Source organism: Saimiri boliviensis, chromosome 12, assembly GCF_048565385.1.
Source record: "Saimiri boliviensis isolate mSaiBol1 chromosome 12, mSaiBol1.pri, whole genome shotgun sequence".
NCBI lineage: Eukaryota > Metazoa > Chordata > Mammalia > Primates > Cebidae > Saimiri > Saimiri boliviensis.
In genome coordinates, this window is record NC_133460.1 from 101078110 (window position 1) to 101100390 (window position 22281).

Genomic DNA, 22281 nt, shown 5'->3' on the forward strand with positions numbered 1-22281 from the left:
CTACTGGCCGAGATGGGACATTTTGGGTATCAATAAGGATGAAACTGCCATGGTTTAAAATACATTAAATATGCTTAAATCCTTAAAGTTGTAATGATATTCCCCTTCATGTCCTCACAAAAGGAAAAACCCATTAGGTACTTCAGCAGATGCTAGGAAATTGATTTTTTTTTTTTAACTCGTAAATGGAGGCTGAAAACCAACCCATTTATCTTGTCTTTCCTAAGTGAGCTGTACTTCAGGGCACCCAAACCACTGAGGAGCCAAGTTTCTCTCTCTGGGACTATTCTAGCGAAATAAATGAGGAAGGACTGACGGACCAAGATGGTCCACCCCTAGTGCATTAGCGGACCAGGCAATAATCATCAACGGCTGCTAACATCACAAAAGGAGAGATGGACAGACATTTTGTGTCCCTTGCTGGGATACAATAAGAAGGACCACCACCCACAAGGCTGATGTGACAAAGATTCAAACCTCTAAGTCAACCTGTCAACTTGCAAAAAAAAAAAAAAAAAAGCCAGGGATAGAACATGCTGAACACGCTGTGTAACATGGTGGACATGAGATAAGCAAAGCCCAGATTATAGGAAACTCCAATCTAAGGACAAACTACCAGTTTTGCCATCTAATAAATTGTGAAGGAAAAAACAGGAGGGGAAACTGTATGTTAGCAGGACTGGAGAGGCACATCAAATAGCTGCTCTGTAGAGCCTGTGCTTGGACGTTGATGCAAAGTGAAAAAAATTGGACAAATGGGAAAATGTTAACTAGACATTTGATGATATTGAGGAATTATTACTTTTTAAGTGTTATCGTGGTATTGTAGTTGTGATTTAAAACTTGTCTCCTTTAGAAGTACATACTGACATAGATGAGATGATAATCTCTCTAAGATTTGCTTTATAATAATTGGATTTCGCCTAGCCAGGAACTGACAGTTGCTGAAGCTGGACAATGGGGTATTTTACAGGGTAAATGTTCCCTTACAAAAGGGTTAGTAAGAAATGTGATGGGAAATCTATCTATAGTCATCATTTCACTATGGATACTATATATATAATGTTTAAGATTATTAGAAATCTATTATTTTTATCTATTTTTTAATTCAGTTTTAAACCATCTTCTAAATATATTCATTTTGCAACAAGCTGAGACACAAAATTAGTCAAGGGACTCAGAGTAGCAAGAAACCTAGACTCCCATTGGATTAATTCCAAAAATATTTATTGAACACTTACTGCATACCAAGTTCTCTTCAAGACACTGGGGAAACAGCAGGGGCCAAAACTAAACTTCAACTGCTTTCATAGTTTCTGTTTTTGGCAAACACAAAGATAATACTTTCCAGGTCCCAGGCATTATTCTAAGCACCTAACATATATGAATTCATTGCATTCTCACAACGACCCTTGGAATTAGGTGGAATTATTTTCCCCATTTGCCACATGAAAAAAACCGAGGGAAGAGAAGCTGAGTCCCTTGCCCAAGGTCATGCAGCCAGTGTGCAGGACTGGAACCCCAAGTCCACACTTCCTTCCTCTCTCCCATCAGCACATTCCACCCCCTAGAACAGGCGTCCCCAAACTTTTTACACAGGGGGCCAGTTCACTGTCCCTCAGACCACTGGAGGGCTGCCACATACTGTGCTCCCCTCACTGACCACCAACAGAAGAGGTGCCCCTTCCTGAAGTGCAGCGGGGGGCCGGATAAATGGCCTCAGGGGGCCGCATGTGGCCCGCAGGCCGTAGTTTGGGGACGCCTGCCCTACAAGGTCTGGAGCCTGAGGTGATGAGCCCAACTCACTTGCTTTTCCGCAGGGCGTGCTCCACACTGTGCCCTCGGAACTTCTTGTAGTAGTCAATGAAGGAGAAGGGCAGCGTGATGTTCAGCGGGTTAGTTCGGTCTGGGGCAGCTGCCCTTTTGCGAGACTCAAACGCGATCATTAAGTCAACCCAGGCTGCAGGGCGTTTGATTTTGAATTGTTCAATGAAATCCTCTCCAAATATTTTACACAGAAGTTTTTCGAATTCATAATCTACTCCTAAGGATCCATAGGGTCCACCTGAGTAGAGAACAAAAAGGGAGACCATGGTATTAAAAACCATTAGAAACCCAGTCCAGACTCTGAGAAACAGGCTTACCTGTTCATCTCTGACCCACTTAGCAACAGGACTGCAGCTCTAAGTGTTTACTTACACTTCAGAACCCTGTGCTACTTCTCATTCCATGTGGAGAAGCTTTTCCCTGCAGAAATCTCATCAACAATCTTTTATTTTTTGTTTTTTCTTTTTCTTTTTCTTTCTTTTTTTTTTTTTTTTTTTGAAATGGAGTTTTTGCTCTTGCTGTCCAGGCTAGGGTGCAGTGGCACAATCTCAGCGAACTGCAACCTCCACCTCCTGGGTTGAAGCAATTCTCCTGCTTCAGCCTCCCACAGCTCCCACAGCCTCCCACAGCTGGGATTATAGGCACACACTACCATGCCTAGCTAAGTTTTGTATTTTTAGTAGAGATGGGGTTTTGCCATATTGGCCAGGCTGGTCTCAAACTCTTGACCTCAGGCGATCCACCTGCCTCCACCTCCCAAAGTGCTGGGATTACAGGCATGAGCATGGGCCCAGCCAACAACCTATTTTAAATCAGTTACATTTTAATAAAATCAATACTTTTATCTAACTAGGTCCATCAAGGGCGGGGACATCCAAGGGCGGGGACTGGAAAATCAGCAGGCCTGGTCTAGTCCCTGTGTGATCCTCTAATAACCCATTATCCTTTCCACTCCGACCTCTCAAAAGAAAAACAGCATATTCTTTGGTTTGGCAATCTTCTTTTGAGAGTCTCAGTCTGTCACTCAAGCTGGAGTGCAGTGGTGTGATCCCTGCTCACTGCAACCTCTGCCTCCTGGGTTCAAGCAGTTCTTCTGCCTCAGCCACCTGAGTAGCTGGAGTTTCAGGTGTGCACCACCACACCCAGCTAATTTTTGTATTTTTTAATAGAGATGGGGTTTCATCATGTTGGCCATGCTGGTCTCCAACTCCTGACCTCAAGTGATCTGCCCACTTGGCCTCCCAAAGTGCTGAGATTATAGGCATGAGCCACCGCACCTGGCCTATGGTTTCACAATCTTGATCCAAGACAAGGTGAGGCCTCCCTAGGAAGTTCACCTTAGCACTGTCATGGACAACATCAATCTCAACCTGTCAGAATTTTCAGAAACCAACTCCCTTGGCCAGATCTGAAACAGGCTCACTTTAGGCCAAAACCCAAGTTGTGATGGTTTGTGTTTTAAAGAACGTTTAATTGCATTTTGCTTTCCAATTTCAAGCAGACATTAGTATCCTCCACCGCCTACGATCCCACATGGTAGTGGCATTTAAGAGAATAAAAGAGAGAGAGAGAGATCTGAAACAAGTGAAAACAGAACTGCCTGGAAACTGCTCAGGTATGAGAAAATTTGCCCTGCAGGGGCTCACCTGTGGCTTTATACAGTTCCTTAAGGTGTCCCTCCGGTAACCGGATCTGATGGACTGTCAGGTCTACGGTGCCACCGCCACTGTCCACAACCACATACTTGTCACCTGGCACACAAAAACAGCCATCTTTTACACAGACTGTTAGCCAACTCCATCCAAAACAAGCTAGTGGGTGGTAACTAGGCAGACCCAGCTAAGTGCCCTCAGGGCTTCTCATTAGCACAATGACTTTGCTAATTAGCAGCTCCAGGAGTTAACCATGGCCAAAGGGAATGCAATTGGCCCGGGGGGAAGGACGGTTAGGGATGGAGGATGGAGAACCAGGTGAGTGAATCTTTTTTTTTTTTTCCTTTTTTTTTTTTTTTGAGACAGAGTTTCACTCATTGCCCACACTGGAGTGCAATGGCACAATCTTGGCTCACCGCAACTTCCACCTCCCAGGTTCAAGCGATTCTCCCACTTCAGCCTCCTGAGCTGGGATTACAGGTATGCACCACCATGCCCAGCTAATTTTGTATTTTTAATAGAGATGGGGTTTCTCCATGTTGGTCAGGCTGTTCTTGAACTCCTGACCTCAGGTGATCCACCTGCCTCGGCCTCCCAAAGTGCCGGGATTACAAGCGTGTACTTAGTGGGCAGCTTCCTGCCACGTGAATAGTGCCTAAAATCGTCTGCGTTTCACGTTAGACTTACTCTGGAACTGATCAGTTCCAATCTCTACTTGCTTTTACAATGTGCAAAATTAAGCTCTCCCTGCGTGAGTGGTCTTTAGAACTCACTGAGTTTGAACATTTTCCAAAAGGGCAAAAGGGACAAATGGGAATGCCTTTTTGCGAACAGCACAGGAAAATCCAGCAAGAGCAAAGACATTGAAGGACGCTACCTTCCTCCAGCTCGGACCAGATTTCTCCTATGACATTCTCCACCAAAAAGGTCCGACTCTGCCGATTACGCCGTATGTGCTCCTTAGCTAGTGGCCGACAGAAAGAAAATGATGACGGGTTAAGAAAGAATGAAGAAGCGGAGAGTCAATAGCATGAGGAGATTTAGGGATGGAACATTAGTGACACTTGACCAAAATGAGTAAATACGATGTCGGGAATCACAGAGCCAGCTCTTCCCAGCGAAAGCAATTTCCACCGGCCTTCCTCTAATCCTCGGTTCAACCTGTGCCCAGCTGAAAAGCCCACCCTAATGAGATTCCCCTCCCCTGGTGACATTTTTTGGAGAACGGGTTAATGAAATCACTTAGTTTCCTGGCTTTGCTGTCCCAGGGAGGAAGCTATCTGCCAAACAGCCTGCAGTGCGCTCAGTTAAACAATTCACATCAAGGAACTTTGTCTGATACAAGGAATGTGGAGTATGTTTTCCTACCCTGGACCCTGGATAATCGGACTGGGGCGGGGGGGGGGCATTTCCTGACCCAGCTGAAGCCAATATGCACTTTGGCCACAAGATGGCGCGTCTGGGCCTGGCAAACCCCTGTGCTGCCTTTTCCATGAACACAGGGACAACCTTGGCTCCCTTGGGGCACTGAGTGGCGGGGACGCCTGTGTGGTTGTGACACACAAGGCACAAATCATTGTCCTTATGTTCAGGGGAGAAACCAGATCAGGAGAGGTTAAGGGGCTTGCAGTTCCCAAGACTCTTCTTGCAATCTGAAATTAACCCTCAGACCTCAGGCCCTCGTGCCTTTGAGATTTAACAATTTATAGGCAAGTTGGAAAGAGCAGAATAATGGAATGTTTTGAGATGAGAAGGGCGCTGTGAGAGGGGGGCACCGACCTGGGCGGGGGGCACCGCCAAGGTGGGAGTTTGGGCAAATCCACCCTCTGGGCCTCAGTTTCCTCGTTCACCAAATGGGGATTTTAATCGTTGGCTTAAATTCCTCGTGGGCAAAACCAGGACTGAGTCTCTAACACATCCTCAGCCGGCACACAGTAGGTGATAATGAAGACAACACACCTAACGTGAGACCCGGTACTCAGCAAATGGTAACGGAGCAATTGAGGGCAGCCCCTGACGTTACAGGGGAAAGCTCCACTGTCTGTGGCTCTCTGTCCCATTCCACAACCTCGCTCCGTCCCCATTTTTTCTGTTGTTTAGTCCCTAAGCTAGTGCTGCTGATTTTGAATAGTCCTAGAAAGCCCTCTGTGGGTTATCCAATAAAGCACCCTTGACCCTCTAGCCTCTTTCAGCAAAGAACACAGTGTTTACAAAACAACTTCTTCTCTGGGGATTAGAATGGCAAACACCAGGCCAGCTCCAAGTTCTTTTAAACCAGGGCCTGGTTTGGAGTGGAGAGGGAGGCCTCCCTTGAGTTAAGAGTTTCTGTGGGCCTGGGAGGGTTCCCCAAATTCAGAGCCTCTCTCCTGCTCCCAACACCAGCTCCAGATTGCAGACCTTGTAATGGGCATTTGGTTTTCTAAAGCCATCTAGACGGCTAAAAAATGGCATTCATAAAATACAGCCAAGCGAGGCTAATATGACATGGACTGAGCTCTCAAAAATTAGCCCAGTTTTCAGGCAAATTAAGCCCCAGATTGTGAAAAATGTAGCCTTTATCAGTCCCATTCAGTCTTTCATGAGTAAAATCATGCTGACGGCAAACTGAGCACCAGGTCCATTTCTCTGCATGGCACCCACTGGGCTTCAGTCATGGAGGAGCATCCAGGCATCTCAGGTACTCCTGGTCAAGTGCTCTGCCAGGCTCGCCCTAGACAGCGCTCGTCTGGCACCAGCCAACAATTTGAGGACTTCAAAAAACAAGAAGACCCTCGGAGCACAGAGAGACAGCAAATTCCATAGGCCACAGGACGGTAACACAGAGCAGTGTGGGGGCACAGGTGATAAATTAAGGAAAGGAACCCAAAAACTCTCAGGGAAGGCAGTCTTTCAAAAACAGATGTTCCCCCCTAGACTTACAAAAAGTTAAAAAGAGTATTCTAGAATTAGCTAATGAATTTGTGTGTCTGAACAACATGAAGAATCAGCATGTAAGATATAAACCTAGTCATTCCTTTTTCCAGTAAAAACAATGAAGATGGAAATTTAAACCTCTGAGTATTGACTACGATGTTAACGCATTTGATTTAGTTAGTGATAAGGCTAGCCTCGGTGTGCCTTGAGGAGGCTGAGCATTGGTAGAAAGGGGCAAACCAAGCCCTCAGATCTTAAAGGGAAGCTGTTTCCATTCTTTCTGGGTAAATCAGATCTAAGGTGTGAGCACACGGCTCCTGATGTGCTGAAGCAGCAGCCTGGTGACAAGGCTGGTTCCCAGATTCCTGAATCTTGGGATTGAAATACAAAGAGGTGGCCTCCGGGGCAGAGTTGCTTCTGTCAACAGGAAGAGGGAAGGCCAGGAGGAGGCGGCTTGAGACTGTCTGGGCAGGAAGGCACATGGGCTCAAGGTGAGCCTGGCCTGGTGCCTTGGGAAATGCAGGGATGGGCCTTGAGTGTGGGATCCAAAGAAAAGCTGGGAACAAGCTTATGGCAGGGACAACTCAGCAACAGTCCTCACTGATGTCTTCTTCTCTCTCCTCCTCCTGAGCTTGGGGCCTTCCAGTGGGGATTGGAGGTGAGTATGGGTGACATACCCTCAAAGCCCTCGTCTGGGAACAGAGCTCAGAGCTGCAATGCCTGGTGCCACCCCCAGAGTGCTCCCACTTAGTGCCCGTGCTCACATTGGTGCTTTGACCCTGACAGGACATGTCTGCAAACCCCGTAGCCCTGGACAGACTCACAGAGCCCTGGATACCAGGGAACCACGTTCCATGACCGAGGCTATGACCCACTTGCATGCAGGTAATTATTAAAGAGAAAAAGCTTTTTAAAATCCCAATCCTGAGTCTCCCTAAGTTGGTGCTCCTTCCCACAGCTAAGCGAGCATCACCCAGGTCAGGAAAAGTCAGCCGGTTTCATCTGTATTTTAAACTCTCAGCGAAGACACATAATGAGCTCATCACACATGAAGCAGGCCCAATGAGTGAGTCAGCAATAAATCAACAGTCTTAATGGAGAATTAATAACAGGCAATGGAATTAGATTAAGAATCTGTTAATACATAAGAAAGATTAAGAGCCTAGTAAAATGCAAGGCCAAGAACTGCTCTCAGGCTACCCTCAGGTTCTTAGAGAGAAGCTCCCCACCCCCAGGCACTTGGTGGCTGATGAACCAGGGTAACCATGCCCATGGGAGGAGCCAGGTAGTGTGGGGCTGAGCAGAGAGGTGCTTCAAGCCCACCTCCTCCTGGAGTATCCTGATTCTTCATTATGGCACTAAGTGCCTTTAAAATCATCAGAGGGAGAGAGACATCCAGGGCTTGGGAGGGGAAGAGAGCAGGAGGGGGAGAGAGAGAGCAGAGGTACCCTGTGTAAACCCAGCTCCTACTGTGTCACTGCCGCTGTACCCATTGACGGCTGCCTTGCTGCTCAGCTCAATCATCTGGTGTAGCCGCAGCTTTCGGCAGTAGATGGAGGCCGCCTCAGGCTCCAAGGCAATGATGAGCTGCTCCGAGTTCTCGGGAGAGGCCAGGCCTGCCTGGAAGACAGAAACAGACGCTGGGACCCAGGGCCCCCCGGGCAGGCCTGCTCACAGGACACCCATGCCTGGGCTGGCCTCCCTAAGGAAGGCACACTCGTGCTCTGCTTCCGTGGGACATTCTCTACACAGTCCTCTGCAGAGATTAATGTCAGGGAGCTTTGGTACTGGGCCCCAATCCAGATACCCTAACACCCCAGGGTGGCCAAAGAAAATGTACAGGCACCCTGGGGGAAATGCCTGGTGCTTTGGCCATGGGGCCTCTTGCACTTGGGGCTTGCTTGGCTCAGAACTGAGAAGCACAATGGAAAGGGGCAGGGAACACAGGCGGCAGGATGCACGCGGGGCTCCATGCTCCAGAGGCGGTGGCACAGCCTCACAGAGGCCCTGAAACTTTCCAAACCGTCGCAGGGTGGAAGGCAGATGATCTGTTCTCAGTTGTCATATACCACAGCGTCTGATCAAATTGGAGCAAACCCCAATCTTTGGTGGCCTTGGAAACAGGCCATGGCTGGGCCTCAGCTACGCAAGCATTTGACTTTGTTATCTGGGTAACTGACCTGTTATCTCCAGAGCACTAGGAGCGTTCCTGAGATTTATCTACTGGGGGTGACAGATGAGCAGTGGCTCCAGGAGGAAGCCCCTCCTGGAATCCCATATAGTCCCTCAACTTCTAGAGTGCAGTTGAGAGTCAGCGAGCAGGTATCTCATTCAGAGCCTCCATCCTTTAACAGTTTACTATATACATATATCACGAATAGTAATAAATATTCCTTTAATAATCTGATCCCCAAGCTCTCATCTGTGGCCTCCATCTGCAAACATTTGGAGCCTTGTCCTGTAGTAGGCAGAAAGGCTTCTGTTCTGTGACGTCTGACCCGTCCCAGTCACCAGTCCTATGGGCCTTGAGAAGGGCCAGCCCAGGAAGCTTTGGGACAACCCTTCTGAGGATGCTTAGAGAAACGGTCTGGCTTGGCCTCTAACCAGGTCCCTGGCACCTCTCATGGCCTGAGCTGCAGCAGGAGGCTGTGGGGAACATTCCCGTGTGAGACCCCTAAAAGGCGTGAGTCTCACTATACGGTGAGTTTGATCCCAAACACAGTTTCCTACTGGAGGCAGTCGAGCTATCCGGAAATACAGGAAGAAAGATGAATGATCAGTTTCTAATATCAACCACAATATCGTTCGGGCCTAAAACTATGCGTTGCTGCTAGACCGAGTAACCCCCTACCAGCAACCAGTTCCTGCTTTTAACCTTTTTATGACTCTCTCTTTAAGAATAAGTTTTAACCTTTTCTTTACTTACCTGACTGCCTAATGGTTTAACTGTCGATATTTGCAAAGCAAATGCCACCATAAGGGATGGCTTTGATTCCTGACTCAGAGATTCCTGAATGGGGAAGTTGAGTTAAGTTGAGTTAGGAGTAGACAAAGGAGAATCCGGTTAAGAGATATTCTGACGAGCAAAACCAGAAAACCTTTTCACATCTCAGTTCTAAAACAAGATCAAACCGGAGATACCTGCAGCCAGGAGGAATAATGTCTGGATGCAAACAAGCTTTGTGATTACAGGAAATTCTGTTACTTTTTACAACCACTGATTGCATATCTGACTTCTCTATTGTATAGGCCATGTAAGGTATACATTTGCATTTCCTCTTGCAACCATTGTGTATCTGATTTCTCTCTTGTATAGGCCATGTAAGGTATACATTTGCATTTCCTCTTACTATGAAGTAGACCAAAGCCAAGAAAGTGTATTTATTCCTGGCATTTGAAAAATAAAATTTGCTGTTTAGGCACAGCCTATCAGCCCTCCAGACGCCTCGCTTTCTCTCTCTCTGTCTTTATTATTTTCTCAGGCGCACTCCCTCTTCCAGGTATTGGGACCCTCTTGCAGGTCGAGAGACCCCCGGGCAGACGTGCCTACCCGTCTGGACGGTCCACGACAGGAGGCCCCACTTGCTTCTGGAAACCATCCAGGCACATGGGTGTCCTCAGTTGCCAGCACAATAGACCATGGAGACACACTTTGTCCCTGCCACTGCTGAGCTGCTTTTTGACATTTCTAAGGATCCTTGGGATGCCGCCTTCATGCCACACCTACTGGGAGGAAGTTTTATACCAGACCCCTAGGGTTTTGTGCATTCTTCCTGCAGACCAGGTTCAGAAGGTCTCCTAATGCCACACACACACAAATACCCTCTCACCAAGGGGAGCTGGCCTCATAATGGGCAGAGGGGTTTGGGAGGTTTAATTACTGGGCAAGGAGGGAAGGGGATTTAAGAATGCAAAGCAGCCATGCATGGTGGCTCACACCTGTAATCCCAGTACTTTGGGAGGCCACGGCGGGTGGATCACCTGAGGTTAGGAGTTTGAGACCAGCCTGGCCAACATGGTGAAACCGTCTCTCTACTAAAAGTACTAAACAAATTAGCCTGGCATGGTGGTAGGCACCTGTAATCCCAGCTACTTGGGAGGCTGAGGCAGGAGAATCCCTTGAATCCAAGAGGCAGAGGTTGCAGTAAGCCGAGATCACACCACTGCACTCCAGCCTGGGCGACACAGTGAGACTCCATCTCAAAAATAAGAAAGCAAAGGACCTTCAGAGCCATTTGTCAACTCTTTCACTTTATGTAGAAAGAGAGGGAGGGTGGCCCACTGTCCCAGTTTGCCCCGGATACAAAGATTTCCTGGGATGTGAGACTTTCAGCGCTAAAACTGATACTACCAGCAGGCAAAACACTGAACACCTTCACTCTGTAAAAACCAAATGGCTCAAACATGACAGAACCACGTCTGGAAGACTGACTATAAAACCAGATGAGAACCACCACGCACACGTCCTACACTGTCCTTGGTGAACTGCACTGTTCTTCCCATCACCTAGTACCCTCAGCTACGGCCAACCACTGGGCAGTGTCAATGCCCATCAGCTCAGCCCATGGGTCAGAGGCCGGGTCTGCCCTTGGGTGACATCGATCAACAGGGCCCTGACTCAGGTGCATGACAGGATTTTCTGCTGCCCCCTATTCAAGCAAGTAAGTCCCCCCTCCCAGCTTCACTCTCACAGGGTCACCTTAGACATCCTTAGCACAAACATGGCTGGAGGTTAAAGTGAAAGGATGTGGCTCGCACACGTGCAGTGCCTCCGGCAAAGGTGAAGCCTCAGCCAGGATCCTGGAGGAAGAAATCCCAAATAAGACCAAGAGGGGCCCCTTCCGAAGGACAGCTCCTGTGCTGATTCTTCCATCTTTGAAGGCATGTAGAGTCAAGGGACCTCACAGGAGAATCGAAGTTCCAAGGCGAAAGCTTCCACAAAACGGGATGAGGAAGAAGGGACAACTCACTGCAAAGAAACTGCCGGGCCTGCAGGTATACAATTCTCTTCCAGAGTTCAAACTTGAAAATCATCTGGGGCTGGGGGGAGGGGGTAAACCCATGCGTGGAGCCCAGGGAGTTGGTGTGAAGGAAGAAAGGCAAAGACTGTGACCCAGACGCTACATTACGGTTACCATGTCCCACTGGGATGTCAGCCTGCCAGCTGGGACTTGCAGCAGTGAGGCCCCAGTGAAAGCAAGGTGGGCCAGGGATAGGAGGGGAGAAAGAGCAGCATAAGCTCTGCCCCTTGTCTCTCTCCCACACTGTAAGCTCCACCCCATCCCTCTTCCCACACCATAAGCCCCACCCCATCCCTCTTTCCACACCATAATCCCTACCCCATCCCTCTTCCCATACCATAAGCCCTGCCCATCCTTCTTCTAATACCATAAGCCCTACCCCATCCCTCTTCCCACACCATAAGCCCCACCCCATCCCTCTTCCCACACCATAAGCCCCACCCCATCCTTCTTCCCACACTGTAAGCTCCACCCCATCCCTCTTCCCACACCATAAGCCCCACCCCATCCCTCTTCCCACATCATAAGCCCCACCCCATCCCTCTTCCCACACTGTAAGCTCCACCCCATCCCTCTTCCCACACCATAAGCCCCACCCCATCCCTCTTCCCACATCATAAGCCCCACCCCATCCCTCTTCCCACACTGTAAGCTCCACCCCATCCCTCTTCCCACACCATAAGCCCCACCCCTCATCCCTCTTCCCACACCATAAGCCCCACCCCTCATCCCTCTTCCCACACCATAAGCCCTACCCCCATCCCTCTTACCACACCATAATCCCTACCCCATCCCTCTTCCCACACTGTAAGCTCCACCCCATCCCTCTTTCCACACCATAAGCCCTACTCCCAACCCTCTTCCCACACCACAAGCTCAGCCCCCTCATCCTTCATCCTACACCATAAGCTCCACCCCTTATCCTTCTTCCCACACCATATGCTCCACCCCTCATCCCTCTTCCCACACCATAAGCTCTGCCCCCATCTGTCTACCCACAATACACCTGAAGTTCTGCACAGACACTCTGACTTAGATGGGAAATCTTTATATGTAAAATCAGATCCAACAGTCCAGAGGGGTGAAGAGCCCCGAGTAAAATTCTACAATTCGAGGGCATCTGAGTGTGCCTGGTGTGCAACTGACAATTCAAAAGAACTGTCCTCTGCCCAGGACACTCTCACATCCTGAAGACACTCAGGCTGCCCCAAGTCTGCCAAAAACAGCTTGGGCTGGCCCCCTCAGGGGAGGCCTTTCATCTGTCCCTCTCCAGCTGGGCTGGCCTCAGCTCCACAGCAAAAGCTTTGGCCCATTTCCATAAGGGGTTCCCCACTGTACCTGGAAGAGGATGCAGGTGGGAAGCGAAGGTGAAGAGGACCCCAATCCCAAGGGGAGGAAAAGGCAAGGTCACAGGCTGTGTCTGGGAGGCCCAGGACAAAGTAACCACGCTCCTTTGCTTGAACCAGCTCCTGTCCTGTGAGGGGCCATGTCCTACCCGCAAACTCCCAAGGAGGCCCCAGAAGAGAGCTGAGAAGGAGAGGTGAGAGGAGGCAGCAGATTCTGCACAAATTCAACCTCCCAGGAGTCCCAGAGCAGCTACGGACTTTGAGAAAAGGAGGAAATGCTAAAGCATCGCTCAGGCTCTCAAAAACCCAGCTGTCTTTCTCTCTGGGCAGGAAGACCCAATGCCTGGAGGTGCAAGCTTTGTTTCTACATTAACACGCAGCTACTCTCAACAGAAGCCCTCCACCTGGTAGCCCTCAGCAACCCTATGGGTCTGTTTGCCTGGGATCAGGCCAGGGTCACCTGCAGCAGAAGAACACTCTATCTTTATAATTCTGCCTTTGGAGAAGGTATCTCATGGTTACTGCTCCCATGAGAGCGCTTCCTTCTCTGGGGCCCCTGCCAAGCACTTAACATATTCATTCCCACTCCTATACACCAAGCTTGTCCAACCCATGGCCCACAGGCCACATGTGGCCCAGGACGACTTTGGATACAGCCCAATACACATTTGTAAACTTTCTTAAAAGATTATGTTTTGAGATTTTTTTTAGCTCATCAGCTATCATTAGTGTTAGCGTATTCAATGTGTGACCTGAGACAATTCTTCTTCCAATGTGACCCAGGGAAGCCAAAGGATTGGACACCCCCGTTATTAATGGTGCCGACATGTGTAGCCTCTCCTGCAAGACTGTGGGTTTTCCAAGGGCAACACTCAGTTCTTCTTGCCCCAAAGCACACAGTAGGTGTTCAGGAGGTAGCTGCTGAGTGAACAAATCCACCAGCCCTCCAGCCAGCCTTTTTTCTGCAGTTCCCTGACCCTCCTCCCTGCATTCCACAGCCTTGACCTCGGGATTCTACACACAGAACGTATCTGAACCAAGAGCATGCTACCCCATTTAACTCCTCCAAGAATTTGGGGCAGAAGGAGCACCATTGTAGTAGCTTTTTAAAGCCTTCCTCTGTGATCACGAGTTTCACTCAGGAGAAGCAGGTGAGAAAACCACACTCCAGGGAAACTGAGGTGAGGAAGTGGTGCTTACACCAACTCTGCTCCTCCACCCTGCAGTCAGCCAGGAGAATCCGCCAAGGGCCTGTGTCCACGGCTGAGAAGAAGTGGCCAGATCAGTTAAGTGCTCTGCTGGTCTGTGGTCAGGCTGCAAAAGAGGCTCCAGCTGCACCAGTTCAGGGTGTTACGCAGTGTTGTTTTTCCCGATAATTATTTTTCACTGCAGCTTGTTCCAAAGGGAGGCAGAAGAAGCTGTCTCCATGTCAGATGAGATCATCGTACATATGGGAGCAGCATTTATTTAACAGGTTTCCAGAGCCTACTAGAGTTACACATTTTAGGCAAAATGCCCTTAGAAATCAACTGGACTATTTCCTGTCCACAACCCCCTCAGCTTCAGAACAGTCTTCCGGGTCTACGTCTTTTCTAAAGGCCTCAGAAGAGGGATCAGCTGTTCTTGCTGTTACCATGTTTTTGCTGAATGCTCTTAAAGGGTCTAAAGATGGCTTGGGTCAAAAGCTAACGGTTTAACCCATCTTTTAAACAAACACTTGACACAAGGTGAGTTTCTGGAGTTTCACCAAGGAAACTGCATCTGTGCACTCTCTCTGTAGCCCTCACGGGCAGTGAGCCTGCCCCAGCAGAGGCCCCACAACTCCAGACCTGCTCCTCGTAACACTTTCTTGCTTCTGGGCTGCTTTCTCCTCCACCTGGCAGGTGGGAGGTTCAAGTTCAGCCCCCATGACTGCACCATAAACCTGTGATCAAGAGGCCTAGAAGGAGGGGCTCCATTTTACCCATGCAAGCAAAGTAGATGTTACCAGTTCTCCAACTGTCTACTGGAGTAGCCACTTCTACCTCAGCCTTCCAGCTCTCCTGCCTGAAGTCGGGCCCATGGGATGGGATGCACTGTGGGAAGAATGGTTGGTGGGCAGCCACCACCTTGTAGAAGGAGACAGATGTCCACCTGATTTGATACTTTTCACATGCATGGGTGCCTGGTGTGCACTCGCAGAAGCTGCTAGGCTGAGAACTATGTTCTGTGCTCAGACACTGTATTAGTCAGGGTCCTCCAGAGAAACAAAGCCAGGAGGGCATAGAGTCAGACAGACAGACAGACAGACAGACAGACAGACAGACAGACAGAAGACAGACAGATAGATAGATAGACAGACAGACAATTGTAAGGATTTGGCTTATGCAATTATAGAGCCTAACAAGTCCCAAGATCTGTAGCCAGTAAGCTGGAGACCCAGGAGAACCCACGGTATAGGCTGGCAGGCTGGGGACCCAGAAACAGTCAGTGTTTAAGTCTGAGCCCAAAGGCAGGGGAAAAAAAAGTCTCAGCTCAAAGGCAGTCATGCAGGAGGAACTCCCTCTTACTCAGGGGAGGGTCAGCATTTTGCTCGATTCATGCCTTCAACTGATTAGATGAGGCCCACCTGCCTTAACAAGGACCATCTGCTTTGCTCAGTTTATTGATTTAAATGTTGAACTTTATCACAGGAACACTCAGAATAATGACTAACTAAATATCTAGGCATCCTATGGCCTAGTCAAGTTGACATATAAAATTAATCATCATAGGTCCACATCTTTCTCAGTCTGTATACTACTGGGGGATGGAGAGAGAGTAGAGAGGTGTTAATTTTAGCCACAGAGTTGCAAATTTCATTTCCACTTTGTCCTAAGACTCTCCAGAAGGCAGGCTGAAGAGACTGCAGCAGTATCTGCAAAGCTGTGCCCCCAGTACACCCCTTTCCCTAACCCAAAAGTATGAAAGGCTTCAGTGAACCATTTGGCTGTGAGTGACCCAAGAGCAGGGTCCCTGCCTTGGTTGGGTATAGAATCCAGTGCCTATCACAGTCCTGACACAGAGAAAACCTCCAGTATAGCTTTGTTTAATGAATAAATACATGCATGAACAAAAAAACAATTGAATGATTGCTGCCATCTTTAAATCCACTCAGCGGCTGTCAAGGGAACACAAGTGTCAAATCAAAGCTGCAAAGGGTTGGCTGGGTGTGGTGGCTCACACCAGTAATCCTAGCACTTTGGGAGGCCAAGGCAGGCAGATCACCTGAGGCCAGGAGTTCAAGACCAGCCTAGTCAATATGGTGAAACCCTGTCTCTACTAAAAATACAAAAATTAGATGGGCATGGAGGCACAAGCCTGTAGTCCCAGCTACTCGGGAGCCTGAGGAAGGAGAATCACTTGAACTCGGGAGGTGGAGGTTGCAGTAAGTAGAGATCATGCCACTACATTCCAGCCTGTGCGATAGGAGTAAGATGGAAGGAAGGAAGGAAGGAAGGAAGGAAGGAAGGACTGCAAAAGGTCAAAAATGAAGATGCAAAACACTGTACCGAAGTCAGCCCACATCGAGGAAACAGTCCCTGTCTGCAGCATGTCTCCGGACTTCTGAAAGCAAATTCCTCAGATCCATAAACATGGAGGTCACATCTGTCCTCACCCAGGAGCTGCAGGCCCTTTTCTCTCTGAGGTGCCCATTTGACTCCACCAAACCCCCAGGGGCTCAGTGCCCTCCCTTGTGACTCCCCGGGGTGAGGGCCCCATACCTCCTGCCCCACCTCTTGGAAGAGCTGGCCCAGGGCTCAAACTCCCCTGACAAATGTACCAGCCACTGTACCTCTTTTCTTCTTTCAGGCTATAAATAAGAATTGACCTTTTTATGGGTCACACATTTGTTGCTGAACTCTTCCTGTGGGCTGGGAAATGAGTCAAAACCATGAATCTTGAATATTCTTCCTGGGAAATCTCAGAACGCCGGGGAGCGTCTCCACAGACAGCTGTGTCCTGATGCCCCACCTCTGGCCACTGCCAGAAGGTTGACACTATGAAGCCTGTGCTCCATGAGGCCCGGGACTTCTGTGAACAGCTAAACTGCATTTTTTTCTTCCCTTTTTAAAGAGCTTGCCTCTTTCTGGAGCTTCCACCCTCTTTCTTCATCCCTATAAAAACGGATCTATTTTTGGCAGGTACATACACTGAGCCAGATTCTCACGCTGCAAGGCAGCAGGGGAATGCAGGGGAAGCAGCCTGGGGAAGGGGAGAGAGTGCAGGAGGGGACGCCTTGCCCTTGACTGCATGCAAGCTGAACTCCATAAGCTACTTAATGACACTGTGGTCCCCACGGCCGTTGAACTATGCTGGGGCTCAGAGTTGACTCTTCGGGTGCTTTGTAAAAGACTCACAAACAACATCAGAGGTATGTCTCCTGGGAGAGGTGGGCAGGATGCCTCCTGAGAGGCATAACAGCGGGGAGGGGACATCCATGACCCTGGTAACTTGCCACAATCCAGCCTTAGCTGAAGACTCAGAAAATTGACTGTCAACACGCAGAGAGCTGAGCCAGGCCCCAGGCATGGGTGTTCATACACCCAGGGGTTTAAGTGCAAAAGGTGCCAGCTCTGTCCCGGGAACATAACAACAGGTCAGCATGGCCCGCCATTCCTGCCTCCAAGCCAGACCCTCAAGCTGTAGCCACTCCCAGTGCCCACAGGGACGAGCTGGCCACTGGCACTGGAGCATATGTCTCCCTGGCCAACAAGTGCCTGTGCCTGGTATGCCCCTTGGCCATATCACTGCCCTCTGCAGGGGTCTGCCACCCTCCCCCCACCCCCACCAGGTGAAGCGTGCAGGGAACAATCACACTTCCTTTCTTTCCCTGCAGCAGACATGCAGTTTTCAGCCTTCACACCAAGCTGAAATGCCTGGTTCGTGGCCAATGGCCTTGGCTTGCTTTCTTACTCAAATATTCTTGTTTCCCAAGCTTTTCCTTAAGGTTCTCACTTCATTTCACCCACAAAGTGTCTCTAAACCACCACTTTGAAATCCTAGCCCTGGAGACTCTGCAGCAGAAACATGACCTGGAAATGTAGAAAGCCAGGAAGGAAACCAAGCCCAGCTCTTTTTGTGGGACTGACCCCCGCTGCTCCCCCAAGAGGAAGCTGAGGAATGTGAAGGCCCCTTGTACCAGCCCCCACCCTGCCTAGGGGAACCTCCTTGCTGCCTCCCATGGAGGCCGGTGAATGTGGGAGGTACCTGGACGGGGCTACCGTCACCACCCTAGGCATCCTGGGTCCTCCTCCTCTGGCTCCCACCCACCCTGACCCCACCCTCACCTGGTAGGCGGCTTCCCTCATGAACTGCTTGGCAGGCTGCTTCCAGATGGCAGGCACTGTGATGACCCATCTGACATCAGAGTTCTCGAACTCCGAACCCGCCTGGTCACTCAGCTCCTGGAGCCAAGGGAAAGAAATGCAACAGGTCAAATGGCAGCTGGTCCCCAGGTCAGCCTCCTGTGGGTTCAGTGAATCCAGGCTTCCCGCCACAAGCTCTTCAGGAGCCATTCCAGGGCCCCCTGAACTTACCAGCATCAGAGAGCAAAGAGCTGTTTTCCGAATATTCAGCAAGCAGGGAGCTCTTGCCCCTTTCCGTCACTGAATGAGACTGTGGGCTGGAGAGTGGAGACTCAAAGGAAATCCCTGTGGCCATGTCCTAGTCATGTGACTTTGGGCAAGTGACAACCTCTCAGGCCTCAGTTTCCATATCTGTGCAGTGGGGATAATAATGCCTAGCTCCCAAGATTGTTGAAAGGATTGACAATTTAGGAAGAGCTATATTTACTGAGCACTTACCACATGGTCTCCTACCTTATTAAGCTCTTTGCACACACTGTCTCTATTCATCCAGTCAAGAATCCTGTTAGGAAGGGATTCTCACTGTGCCCCTTTCCTACAGATAGGAATACTGAGACTTGGATATGCTCAGTATCTTTGTTTTTTTTTTTTGTTTTGTTTTGTTTTTTTCTGAGATGGAGTCTTGCTCTGTCACCTAGGCTAGAGTGCAGTGGCAATCTTGGCTCACTGCAACCTCCGCCTCCTGGGTTCAGGAAATTCTCCTGCCTCTGCCTCCTGAGTAGCTGGGACTACAGGCACGTGTCACCATGCCTGGATAATTCTTTGTATTTTTAGTAGAGACGGGGTTTCACCATGTTAGCCAGGATGGTCTCAATCTCCTGACCTTGTGATCTGCCTGCCTTGGACTCCCAAAGTGCTGGGATTATAGGTGTGAGCCACCACATCTGGCCTCAGTACCTTTTGACCACTGTACAGCTAGAAAGTAGCAGAGCCAAAATTTAGACCCAGAGCCTAGTCTATCTAGATGCAGAGAAGGTCTTAGTTGTTACACATGGTCCCGTAGCTGAACAGTACCTGGCCCACAGTGATGCTTACCAGCTGGTGGCAACTGTCATCCCTGGCATCTACCTTATGCAAGGCCAGCGTATCAGGGGAGTTTTCCCAACAGGAAGGGATGGCTATGAATGACATGACCTCACCAAGAACCATGTAGCCCTTAACTTTTGGTTACAGTTAAACCACATCACTAAGGCCCATGTTGATACATGGGCTGGGCAGAAGCATCAGAGGTTTCCACTTGGTTCACGGAGGCAAAATATGTTGCTGGAAAACTTCTTAGACTCAGTATTCCTATCTGCTCAATGGAGATCTTGAAACTAACCCACAGCACTACTGGCAAGATTCAATGAAAACACGTAAGGAATGTCTGGCCCAAAGACCTCTGACAAATGCTAGTTCTTTCCTTCCTTTCTCTTCCCATTGCCACGTTCACCGGACGAATCTGTAATCAACCCTAAACACACACCAAGTCCCTTCTGTGTCTAAATCAGCTCTAACACAAGAAAGATTAATAGACTGGTGAAAAACAAACAAAATTCCTGACAGTGTCTTATTTTTCCTATTGTTTCAAATTGTTATCTTGGGTCTGGCCCACCCTCTCTCTCTCTGAACTAACTTCCTGTTTGATCCGTAAGTGATTTTCTTTTTGCCTTTACTTTTTCTAAAAATTTTTAATAAAAATGTTTCATGGTAAAAATATATACATCATAAAATTCATTGTCTTAACCATTTTTAAGTGCACAGTTCAGTAGTGTTAAGTACATTCAGTAAACTATTTTAAAACATGTTTCTAAAAATGTCTCTGCTTTGGACCAACACAAAGCGCTGTTTTTTTGTTTTGTTTTTTTGTTTTTTTATCATCATCATATTTCATTTCCCTGCAGGTCTGCATTGGGCTTGAAAAACAGGTGAGAGGTATGATGTGTGTCGGGCAGATTCTAAGCACAGTGCCCATTACCAGGCAGAAGATTTTAAACTCTTTAAAAGGAAAAGGGTTCAAAGTACACAAGATCGGCTTCCTTGAGCTGTTTGGAGAGTTTAGAGGAGCAGTCAGTTCCCAGAGGGTAGGGAACAGCTTGGAAGGGAAAGGCGCCAGCATTAATTAATTTATCATCTCATGTGTCAGGCACTGTCACGGGCTTTCCTTCATGACCCACTGGGATGCTTCATTTCGGTGACGCTTAGATATTCCGCTTGAGTAGATATCCTGCCTTCGCTCATTCTGGCCAAGCCATAGCCCCCTCCTTCCAACTCCAGCCAGGCCCTGGCAAGTCGATTTCCTCCTATCCATCAAACAGCTTTTTCTCCTGTAATTTATTCAAGGCATGTTCCCTGCCGGGAGGAGCTACCTTTAAAAGGAAGGTGCCAGCAGGTTCCCTGGAGCCTCTCTGGCTGAGCTGAGGTGTTCACAACCAACCATCCACATCACCACTTGACCTTCTGGAACCGTTCCCTCCACCTCCTCCCTACCCTTCTGAGATGGGCTGCTCGCTCCTTTCCTGCTGGCAAACTCAAAAGGCACCAACACCCTGGGCTTTCTGAGTCCGAAATTTCTACCCACTGCCCCACCCTGACCCCTATGGCTCTTCCTCCTAACTCAGGAGCCCCTGTGTACTCTGTGCCTTCTGCTCCTTCGCCTGTCTCAGAGCCCACAGACATGCCCTCACGTGGCCTCCCAGGCCACCAGGTGCTAAGCCAGTCCCTCTGTAACCTTTGCTCTTTGGGCAATGGGGGTCCACCTCATTGCGCCCCTCCCCTTCTGCTTTCTGCCCCCTGGAACAAGGGGGCTGCCCCCTTGTCTAGTTCCAAGGAGACTTCAGGACGCTTGTCTCTGACTGTGGTCACCTTCCCCAGCATGACCCAGTTCCCCCCCACCCCCATGCCTCTTCCCTCCACCCATCTTGCTTCTAGGCCTCTCCCCATCTGTCCCTTTGTCCCCTTGCCGGTGGAATATTGTTTGCCCAGAACCCACTCCTTCCCAGCCCCAAGACCCATTCTTCTCGGTTGTCAGGATCCTCCTTCTTGCTCCCTGAATGACCCCGTGGCTTTCAGTCTGAGAACCTCCCTCTCTCCCTGCAGACAAACCTGCAGAATCTGAGTCAGCTCCCTCCACATCACCGACCTCCACCCTGCAGGCTCTTCAGATTACTGGGGTTTCTCACTCTATGCTGTGTTCTGAATGTGCCCCCCAAAACTCATGTGTTGGAAATGTACCCCCCAGTGCAACTGTGTTGGGTGGGAGGTGGGGCCTAATGGGAGGTGTGTATGTCATGAGAACTCCAATCTCAGGAATGAAATTTTGCCACTATAAAAAGGGCTTGTAGCCAGTCGCAACGGCTCATGTCTGTAATCCCAGCACTTTGAGAGGCCAAGGTGGGCAGATCATGAAGTCAGGAGTTCGAGATCAGCCCGGCCAACATAGTGAAATCCCGTATCTACTAAAAATACAAAAATTAGCCAGGCGTGGTTGTGCCTGCCTGTAGTCCCAGCTACTCGGGAGGCTGAGACAGGAGAATCACTTGAACCAGGGAGGCAGAGGTTGTAGTGAGCCGAGATTGCGCCATTGCACTCCAGCCTGGTGACAAAGCGAGACATCGTCTCAAAAAAAAAGTGGGGGGCATGCAGGAGTGAGTGAGCTCTTTCTCTTCTGCCATGTGAGGAAAAACTGTTCCTCCCCCACATCCCCCCAGCAAGGAGATGTTGCGATCAGGGCTCCATCTTGGAAGCAGAGACTGGGCCCTCACCAGACACCAAACAAACCAGCTTCTCGATCTTGGACTTCCCAGCCTCCAGACTGTGAGAAATAAATTTCTGTTTTTCATAAATTACCCAGTTTGTGATATTCTGTCACAGTGACACAAAATAGACTAAGATACTTGATATGGTTTGGTGTGTACCCACCCAAATCTCTCCTTGAATTGTAATCATCCCCACATGTCAAGGGCAGGGCCAGGTGAAGATGATTGAATCATAAGAGCAGTTTCTCCCATACTGTTCTCGTGGTAGTGACTAAGTCTCAGGTGATCTGATGGTTTTATAAAGGGCAGTTCCCCTGAACAAGCTCTCTCGCCTGCTGCCATGTAAGACATCCCTTTGTTCTTTCTTCATCGTCTGCCATGATTGTGAGGCCTCCCCA

General features: G+C 49.2%; 1 protein-coding gene across 3 annotated transcripts in view; it reads right to left on the reverse strand.

Annotated features, from left to right (window-relative positions):
- HSPA12A (heat shock protein family A (Hsp70) member 12A) overlaps nt 1–22281 on the reverse strand; it is a 185515-nt gene that overhangs the window by 6596 nt on the left and 156638 nt on the right. For all 3 annotated transcript variants that reach the window (XM_074382949.1, XM_074382950.1, XM_039465353.2), the window contains 5 exons: nt 18069–18185; nt 7841–8012; nt 4357–4443; nt 3474–3578; nt 1807–2065 (listed from right to left, as the gene is read on the reverse strand). In XM_074382949.1, the coding sequence (XP_074239050.1) occupies nt 1807–2065; nt 3474–3578; nt 4357–4443; nt 7841–8012; nt 18069–18185 (740 nt within the window). The remainder of the gene's footprint in view (nt 1–1806; nt 2066–3473; nt 3579–4356; nt 4444–7840; nt 8013–18068; nt 18186–22281) is intronic.